The 10,528-nt window shown below is 35.0% G+C and overlaps 1 protein-coding gene across 1 annotated transcript; it reads right to left on the reverse strand.

Annotated features, from left to right (window-relative positions):
- Positions 1-271: 271 nt before the first annotated feature.
- Positions 272-7,352, reverse strand: dlx1a (distal-less homeobox 1a). Its single transcript, XM_088352581.1, has 4 exons — positions 7,033-7,352; positions 4,659-5,239; positions 4,357-4,556; positions 272-2,335 (listed from the first exon to the last, which is right to left on the reverse strand). Exons 2-4 carry the CDS (start codon positions 4,966-4,968, stop codon positions 2,078-2,080), a joined length of 768 nt encoding a protein of 255 aa, XP_088208707.1. The 5' UTR covers positions 4,969-5,239; positions 7,033-7,352; the 3' UTR covers positions 272-2,077.
- Positions 7,353-10,528: the final 3,176 nt, after the last annotated feature.

Here is a 10,528-nt window from a genome sequence, read left to right on the forward strand (position 1 = left end):
AGTAGCCCTGGTTTAAGGCAATTTGAGGTCGTTTTGGGGAGTTAATATTAATAACAAAGTATTTTATTCAAGCAAAGAAACCCCAATAAATAAAGCAATAATGATAATAAACACACAGGAAACCCTACTTCCTTTTTCCTTGCAAAATTGTTCTGCACTTCTTAATAAAAACGTCTTTGGCCACATTCCCTTGTAGAAAAACTGCAAAGAAAATACGATTTTGCAGCTTTAGTTGAGCTAATTCCAAAAATCACGTTAGCAACCCCTCCCCCTTATTGTTTCCTGTCATTTGGCTGCAGTTGAACAACATCTGCAGCAGCAGCAACAAAAGAAACAATGAGCCAAACATGACTCTAAATCTTCTTATTACACATTTGAGCGCACAAAATTGCTGTCATCACACACGAACACACACGCACAATTCTTCGCTTAAGTTAAATCTTTTTACTGCTTTGTGAAAATGTGCACATTATGTACATAGAACCAATAAATTAAAGAGATCGATACAAAACTAAACCTTTTTTTAATTTCTAGCACATGTGGACGAGTACGGCAAGCCTAAAACTTTTCACAACCAAAAAGCACAAAAACATTTTTTTAATGTATCTACAAAATACAGTGACAGGGGGATCTTTATCCCCCCATAGAAAAGCTTTTGCTTGCGATATAGTGCAGCATTAACAATTCGTTTTCGTCGAATTAAAACATGAACACAAGACCGAGTACAAAATAAAATAATTTAACATAAATAAAAGACACATAAGCAATGATTTGAATTCACGCAATGACGAATCGACTTGGCCATTTGAAAGGGACAGTGTGTATTATTTAATGCATCAAAATCTTAAAAATGATTTGAAGAATAAGCAAAATACGTTAACTTTAACAAACATTTTCTTTTTATTATTGTTTTTACTCGTTGGTTGACAAATTTGTAATTGTTACATAACATCTTGCTGCTACAGGTAGCCCCAAATACCCAAAATCTTGTGAAAGGCTGTGCAAAAAAACGAGAGGAAAACCTGTGCTTTATGGTCACTTTGTGTCCCCGTACTTTGTATTCTCCCTCGTGCTTTGTATCAGACGTTTTTGGTGGCACCACACAATACAGCGACATCTATTGGTCAAATACACAGTGTCCCTTTGATAAAATCTCGTTCATTAAAACAATTGTATTGATGAAAAAAAGCAGAAATACGAGAGCTAGCATATAATGTGTATTTTTCAAAATATTCGTAGTTTGCATTTATTTAAAATCACCTAGAGGCAGGTGACATAATTGGGGGCCATCTTTCTATTATGGGTACTGGGAAAGACCAAAAACATGCCACAAAGATGGGCAAAAAATAAATAAAATAAACACGTTGCTTTTGGGTCACTCTGAGTCTCTGTGGTTTGTATTCTTCCTTGTTTTTAGTAGCACTAGTTGGAAGTTGCATTATACAGCATAGCGATATCTAGATTTTACTGTACACTCGGATCTTGCGAGCGAAACACAAATGGACTCCAGAATATTAAAATAACAAAAAACACATGTTTTTGTTTGAAGCCGGATGTGGCTAACTTGTACCTAAATGGAAATTTGATGCAATATTTAAAGCAATAATTTGTGTCTACCTTCAAAATAAAGCAGACTAAAATACTAGTTTCAGGTCAAGATTTTTCTTTGTTGTTTAAAACAGAAAAAAATGGTCGGGGTTTTTGAGGTTAGAAAAATGGTAATCTAACATACAAAACTGTGTTCGTGGGTATGTAGTTCGTATTCTTCTTTGTGCTTTTTATCTCTTGTTTTCGTTTGCTGGACACAATACAGTGACATCTAGTGGTCTTAAAATCCACACTGTCCCTTTAACAAATATAAAGCGATGGCGTCATCGCATCAAATATGAGTCTATTGAAAAATTCGCTTGTGAAAGATTTCTGTCTACTTCTTTTTCAAGTTCCTCAGCTTCATCTCCATTCTCTTCTTCATTTGCTTCCGGAACGTGGGCCCCACTCGTGGGGCGAGGAAAAACCACTCCACGTGCACACACCAGGGCGAACCCACCCCCTTGCAGAATGCAAAAGCCACCAAGGTTCACATGAGCTGCGTGGATTGTTGCATAGACTCCTGGTGCGTCCCCGGGTACCAGGACGTGTAGGCGGGGATATAAGACCCCGCAGCGGGGCCCACCGACGGCTTCCCCGGGGTGGGCGAGCTCCAGGCGGGCCCCAAAGTGGGAGAACCGCTGGGGAGTCCGCGGCCGGAGGCCAGTGCGTTAGTGTCAATGGAGCCGCCGCCTTGCTTCATCAGTTTCTTGAACTTGGAGCGCTTGTTTTGAAACCAGATCTTCACCTAAGCAAAGAGGACCCAAAAAAGAGTGAGGAAATGATGGGTGTGTTGACCCCCAAGTCGCAAACACGTGCGTGCAAATAAAGCAATTTGGAAAAATAATTGCATTTACAAGAATAATTACAATAATAACAATAACAAATAACAATTAATGAAACACTTTTTCTCAAATTGTATTTCATTTTATGAATACTTTCATATTTATCATTGCTGTATTTTTGTATATATGTAAATAGATTCTAATATATGTAAAATATCTGTACCCATGTGTGACTGTAGGTGTAAGTATACTGTTTTTATGTACCAAGTTATTCATTTTTATAATAATTTTCACACTATACTATAGAATTATAATTTATTGTTAGTTTATTTACTAAATTAATTTTAATGTAATCATTATTAACGATATATTTAATTTATCTGTGTATACAGAAATTGAATCATAAATATATTAGATAACATTCGTTATGCATTACCATCATTATTTAATATTCTTGCTTTCGTACGCTTTTCGTAATAACTATATATTCAAATTAATACGTTGTTTAATTACTAAATTATATGCGTTAATCATCATTTAATTATTTCAATTATTTTTTTTCTAGAAGCTTAGTGTTCTGATCCATGATCATTTGTCATAGCATCATTGCCTATTTTTTAGTTTAATTATGTATAAATAACGAATAATGTACAGGTTTACTTAAAAATACATATATTGAATAAATATGAATAGTAAATAAATACTGTAAACAAATAATAAAATAAAACATTGTAGTTTTAAAAAATATTGCAATTTTTAGAGGAATTCTGTTTGAACAGGAAAATGTTGACTTACAAAAATGTAATCATTAGTGAATTTAATGGCATTTATTTCTAGATTTTTTTTTTAATGAAAGGAAAACGTGCATCTGCATGGACGGTCTGAAAGACAATGTATTTTATAGAAGACATTGTGAAAAGATCCTGGACGATGTGTGGAAATTTTGTTGGAAATTTACAGGAATAAAAAATGTGGAATTATGGAATTACAAAGCCACATTTTGTTATTGTAAAAAAAACATCATTTTTTAATCCATGTTGCAAAATTGTAACGCTACAGAAAAGACTCAGAAACGTATATTATTGTGATGAAGTTCATTATTTTCTGTAATACAATTTTAAAATCTCCCTACATTCTGGATTAATTCCAAAACTACTGTATTATTGCAGCATTCAGACACTTTAATAGTGCTTAGTATGGCCTACATCCTAGTTTACTTTTTAATGATATTGTAATATTTTCAGATAAAATATTTTCATCATAGTTAGCTATATGAAAACAACAAAATACATGCAGTATTCCAATAGAATAGAATAGAATAGAATAGAATAGAATAGAATAGAATAGAATAGAATAGAATACAAATTTGTCATCTTAACACGTCAAATTGCTCAACGGAGTGCAGGAGGATATTTATTAATTGTAATACTATAGAAATAGAGATTGTTAAAAAAATGAATAAACAAATAAAAACTGCATCATCCTTTGTCATTTTAGCACAATGAATCCAGAACATCAGACTTTTTAAAATTGCATTGCAGAAAATAAAATACACTATTCTCATTTTGCGAGCGTCCTGTATTGTAAATAGAATAGAATATAATAGAATAGAATAGAATAGAATAGAATAGCCGTTAACTTCATTGAATACAACATATAGTGCACATTGATTACAACACATCACGAAAATGTTGGAAAACTGATCGCTTGGAACAAAACAACAGCCTGCATGCAGTGAAGTCGTGAAATACGGTGACGTTATTATTGTGAATATCTGTTGCAGAACACGAGATGGAGAATAAATTTAAATGTAGTAGTAAATTAGATGTGGGTAATGAAAGAAATATAAGAAATATATTGGAAGAGTGGAAATCGGGGGAGCAACATACGAAGATAAGCATGACAACGGGTGGAAAAAATAAATGTGTGGAGGGATTTGATGAGGATTATTATGAATATGTATAATATCATGACTATGGCTTACCTGTGTTTGCGTGAGCCCTAAAGACGCAGCGAGTTCGGCTCTCTCCGGCAAGGCCAAATATTGCGTTTGCTGAAATCTCCTGTTGAGCGCCTGAAGTTGTAAACTGGAGTAGATAGTCCTCGGTTTACGAATCTTTTTCCCTTTCCCGTTGAAGCGAACCTCTCCACCCTCCACCACTGTATTCTTAACCGTTTCTGGTGCTGAAACCAAGAGGGAAACAAATAATAAATGCGCTCCAATTAGCACTAATTGCACAAATTACCGCGTGACGCAATCCAATTGAGATTCTCTTTTTTTTTTACCTGGGTCTTCTAATCGGGTCTGAGGAAGAGCCGAGCTGTTCTGGTAGGTTTGGACCGAGCTGAGGTAAGGGTTGTTGGGATGATTCCCTACCGAGTTGATGTAAGGATAGGCCAAGGTTCGGGGGAAGTTCGGGGCCGGGCTGTAGCTGTCTTGAGGTCCGTGGGGCCCAGAATGTAAACAGTGGACAGGATAATGTCCGTGGGACATAGAAGACGGGGACATTTGTTGACTCGCAGTCCCAAACTCCATAAAAACGCTTTTTCCTGAGGCTGGACTGTTGAGACTTTCTGGGATCGCCGTCATTGTCATCTCTTCCGGCGGTTCGAGTCCTCGTCCTGGTTTTGTGGTTTGAATCCGGGCCGGGAAGGCTCCCAATTTAAGTCAAAGAGCTTTTTTCTCCTTCCATTCATAAGAAAATGTAGTTTGGTCCCGTGAAAAGTCCCAGGTATGATGCTGACGAGCGAGATAAAGTCACCCAAAGGTTTGAATCTGCCACTCATGAATATTCATCAGAGGTGGACGCTGATTGGTCCGTTTGCTACGGGAGGCGAGTCCATTGGTTGGGCTGACTCACGGCAACCTGAGCGAGAAAGACGCAACATAAAACCTCAGATTTTTGGGAAATATGAACAATTAAGCATCTTCAAGATGATTATTTGCATACAATTTAAAACAAATCACATTATGAACACATAAAATAACTACTAAACTGTGAAAATAAATATTTTGCGACGTTTTGGGGATCTTTTGTTTTTGCGTTAATATTATTGTACTTATTTTCACTGCCCTATTGTTAGGATGCCTTTTTTTCATTGCAATATTATTCTATCTTGGGCCAGTCTCTAACCACTACGCTGTAAATATTTTTGCCTATTTATACTGACAGTCTTTTATCTTATTTTTCTCTTTAAAGTCTTTATTACATGTTTACCCTAAATGGCCATGTCTAATGTCGCATACAATATTCAACCACGTTGATAGCAATGACAAGACTATTTTATTCAAGTCAAGTCAAGTCTTGTGTATTTGTTTTGCCCTTAATCACAAGAGGTGTCAAAGGGCTGTACAGACTACAATTAAACCATCCCCTGATCAAAGACCTCCATGAGGGCAAGGAAAACCTCAAAAACCTCAACATGAGGAAGTTCTATTCTATTCTATTCTATTCTATTCTATTCTATTCTATTCTATTCTATTCTATTCTATTCTATTTAAACTAAGTTCTGTTCTATTCTATTCTGTTCTATTCTATTCTATTCTATTCTATTCTGTTCTATTCTATTCTATTCCATTCTATTCTATTCTATTCTATTCTATTCTATTCTATTCAGTTCCACAATAACGATATGTATTAAAAAAAACTATTCTCTGTCTTGCTACCTGAAATTAGTAACAAAACATTCTTCATTGATCTTGAGTCACTCAAATATGATATAAATAATTCCAATATCCAGCCCTGATTTCATCTTGTGTATTCAAAAAACAGCCCGTGAAAGGTGCTGACCGGTGTGATGAGTGTCGTTGCAATTAACAAGCTCATTAGCATAACACAGAGGGCCATTTTCATAATTAGGCCGGTAATTAGTCATATATTAAGCATTTGCACGAGCAGAAAGGTGAGTCGGCTTTGTTTAATAATTTGAATATGTTATTACGCATGCATATCTCCATTACAATAAATTCTCGTGCATTAAACTAAGCTCCTTTTTTATATAACTTGCATATCTATTGAGCTATTTGTATGTCATTTGCATTTAAATCAGTGTATCCATCTATTTTTTGTCATTTTCCTCTATCTATCTATCTATCTATCTATCTATCTATCTATCTATCTATCTATCTATCTATCTATCTATCTATCTATCTATCTATCTATCTATCTATCTATCTATCTATCTATCTATCTATCTATCTATCTATCTATCTATCTATCTATCTATCTATCTGTCTATCTGTCTATCTGTCTATCTGTCTATCTGTCTATCTGTCTATCTGTCTATCCGTCTATCTGTCTGTCTGTATTTTTTCATCCATCAAATTTTTCATTTACAATTTTGTCATCTATATATTCATCTACCAATTTTGTCATCTGTCCATGCATCCATCCATCCATCCATCCATCCATCCATCCATCCATCCATCCATCCATCCATCCATCCATCCATCCATCCATCCATCCATCCATCCACCCATCCATCCATCCATCCATCCATCCATCCATCCATCTTTTTTACCCTCCCACTGGTAAAAAAAAACAATGATCCCAATATTCCTTATAATAAATTGGTCAAACAATATATAAACATAAGAAAATAAAGGTTAGTCATACAAATAAAAAAAAAACTAATAAATAAAGGTGACGCAATGACTTACCGGGGAGGTTACAGAAGTACTCGAAGCCACTGCACAGAGGTTGCATTTCTTGGCAGGCGAAAGAAATAAAAATCCGCGTGCCGCGCAGGGCAGTTCTTCATCGCGGCCGATTGCAGAACCGCAGCGATCCGGGAGCTGATGCACCGGCAGCCCGCCGCCTCTATCTCCAACCTGAACACCTCATTAAGGCGGTTACATTCCCTCGCTGTCATTAGCGGTCCAATTACGAAATTGCGTGGAAATAAAGCGGCTGTGTTGCAAAAGAGCAAAAAAAGAGAACGAAAAACTATTGCACCAGCCTGATGTGCAGATAGCAATGCGCTGCCTGAATTTCAACATTCTCTAAAATAGAACCAAAAACGGTTCCCCTTTTTGCTGCCCACCCTCTCTCCCTAAAATAGGCCAATTTCAAGTGATTTCTGTGGGATTTGTACTTTAGGGTGGGAAAATGCTTCAAGACTTCCTCCATCAACGATGATAATGACAGTACAACCGATAATTATCATTTAGAACAGAGCACATTTTTATGGGCACTTGGTGGGCGCGACTGATAACTGTCATTATTTTTTTCCCGCGATTACAGTATCTGCAAACTGGAGCTACTCGCACAACAGAGTGCGGGCAAAATTGGAAATAATAAAGTGGTGACACTAATGATATGAAAGACACGAGTACACATTATTTTCCTAGTAAGAAAAGTACAGGGAATTTAGTCTGCAGCGATTACTTAAAAAAACAAACATAAATGATATTGCAATTCATATGCCAGACCAGTAGGTGGTGGTGTAAAATTATTTTGCACAGTTTTTACTGGTATTTTTTTCCGATTACTCTTTTAACGGAAAATGAGTAGACATTATTTTCTTAGAAAGAAAATTACAGGGAATTTAGTCTGCAGCGATTATAAAAAGAGCAAATACAATTGATATCGCAATTCATATGTCAGACCAGTAGGTGGTGGCGTAAAATTATTTAGCACAGTTTTTACTGGTATTTTTTTCCGATTACTCTTTTGACGAAAAATGAGTAGACATTATTTTATTAGAAAGAAATTTACAGGGAATTTAGTCTGCAGCGATTACTTTAAAAAAACATAAATGATATTGCAATTCATATGCCAGACCAGTAGGTGGTGGTGTAAAATTATTTTGCACAGTTTTTACTGGTATCTTTTTCCAATTACTCTCTTATAGAAAAATGAGTAGACATCATTTCCCTGGAAAGAAAAGTACAGGGAATTGAGTGTGCAGCAATTCTAAAAAAAAAATCAAATACAAATGATACTGTAATTCACATGCCAGACCAATAGGTGGTGGTGTAAAATTTTGTTGCACAGTTTTTACCAGTGTTTGTTTTCGATTACTCTTTTAAAGAAAAATGAGTCGACATTATTTTCCTGGAAAGAAGAGTACAGGAAATTTATTCTGCAGCGATTATAAAAAAAAGCAAATACAATTGATATTGTAATTTTCAATGCCAGGCTAATAGGTGGTGGCGTAAAATTATCTCGCACAGTTTTTACCGGTGTCTTTTTTTTTTTCGATTACTCTTTTAAACAAAAATGAGTAGACATTATTTTCCTGTAAAGAAGAGCACAGGGAATTTAGTCTGCAGCGATTTTTATTTTAAAGAAGCCAAAACAAATGATACTGTAATTCACATGCCAGACCAATAGGTGGTGGTGTAAAAATGATCTCGCCGTTTTTACTAGTATTTTTTTTAGATAGACAAGAATTATAAGATATAAAATGGGTTATTTTGTATGCACCCAAATATTTATGGATGTCAAAATGATATTAAAAAAATGGTCGTTTCTAGTTTTTAAGGGTGCTTTCAAAGACCTTTAAATGAATCCGAGCAGGGATTTTCAGGTTTTCCTTTCAATTGAAGTCAAGTCATATTTAATTGTATAGCCCTTAATCACAAAATATCTCAAAGGACTGCACAGGTTACAATGACACCATCCCTGATCTAAAACCAACATGTGGGTAAGGAAAAACTCGAAACCTCAGCGCGAGGAAAATAAGAAACCTTGAGAAGGGGCCTCACATGTGGTAATCCGCCTTCCAGGATGACCCGGGAGCAATTCAATGCATCCCCTTTCAATAAACCGTCTAAAAAAATTGACCACTCAATTAAAATTTGCTATCTTAACAACAACAAATTCCTAAATATCGTCCCTTTTGCCATCCAAATGGTTAATTCTAAAACAGAACCCCCATGGTATTTTTTGAAGCATATAAATAATATGTATACATTATTTTAGCATTGTGATACACTCCCAAAAATCACATTATCTATAAAAGGTGTTTTAAAAACAAGAAAAAAAATAATAGTACTTAATAGAACATTCATTTTTCATGTGAAATTTCAATTTCCTTAAATTGATTACATAAAATAGATGTTTCAACAGTAAAACAATAATTTGAGCTACACAATATCATATAACATTTTATTCTAAAAATACCAAAAGATCCAATTTTTTTAATAGCAAATACAATATGTATTAAATATATCACATCAAAATCAATTTTTTACTTTTTTTAGCTCAAGTCTATCGAAGCAAATCAATTTTTCGTTTAATGCAAGTGCTGTTTGAACTAAATACATTCAACCTGATTGAAAAAAATAATAATAATAAAAAAGAAATACATATAAAACAAATGAAGGGAAGGGGAATTAAAAAATTACATTCCATATTGTGATTTAATTTGAATTTGATGAATTGCTCATCCTCAATTTCCCACATAATTGAGTATTGCTTGTGTTGGAGGGCCTCCTAGTGAGCTAGTGTGCCTCGAACTCATCAAAGTGATAGCACGTATTAATAACATGTCCCGTCCCCTTAAGTGTGGACACAAAATCATATTTTAGAAAATAATTTCTTTACAGAAAACAAAACAGTATAGGCTGGTGTACAGAAAAAGAAAAACAAAGTGCAAAAGGCTCTTCTGAATTCTTAGACATCGAAACGACTCCATTACATGCTCAATCCTACATAATCATACGTAATTTTGAAACTCACACTAAATCTAACAGAAGAATACAAGAAATTAGATCCAACTGAAAAAAACCCTAAATCAAGTGAACACTAATTAGATCTAACTGAACAAAACCCTAAACCAAGTGAACGGAGGGAACATACTCACTTGTGGTTAGAACAAATACATAATGTTGCAACATTCACCAGCTCTAATAGAACAAAACATTAAAGGCGGATGACACTAGGAACATTCCAGCACGGGGGCAGAACAATAAAAGTGCAGTTGAATGTAATACTTATACAGTAACTGACCAAAAACATGACAGAAAGAAAATGTAGGCTATGTAAGGACAATAACTCAATCTAACAGAACAAAACATGAAAGGAGAGATGAACCCTTTGCACCCTAACATTTGCCATTTGGCCTTAACCACATATTAGGAACGATTCACCCAAAGCTCAATGCTAAAAATGTGATTACCCACTGCAAGATTTCACTTCTCGCATTGGAAA

Source organism: Urocampus carinirostris, chromosome 14, assembly GCF_059441175.1.
Source record: "Urocampus carinirostris isolate Australia breed hairy pipefish chromosome 14, RoL_Ucar_1.0, whole genome shotgun sequence".
Taxonomy (NCBI): Eukaryota; Metazoa; Chordata; class Actinopteri; order Syngnathiformes; family Syngnathidae; genus Urocampus; species Urocampus carinirostris.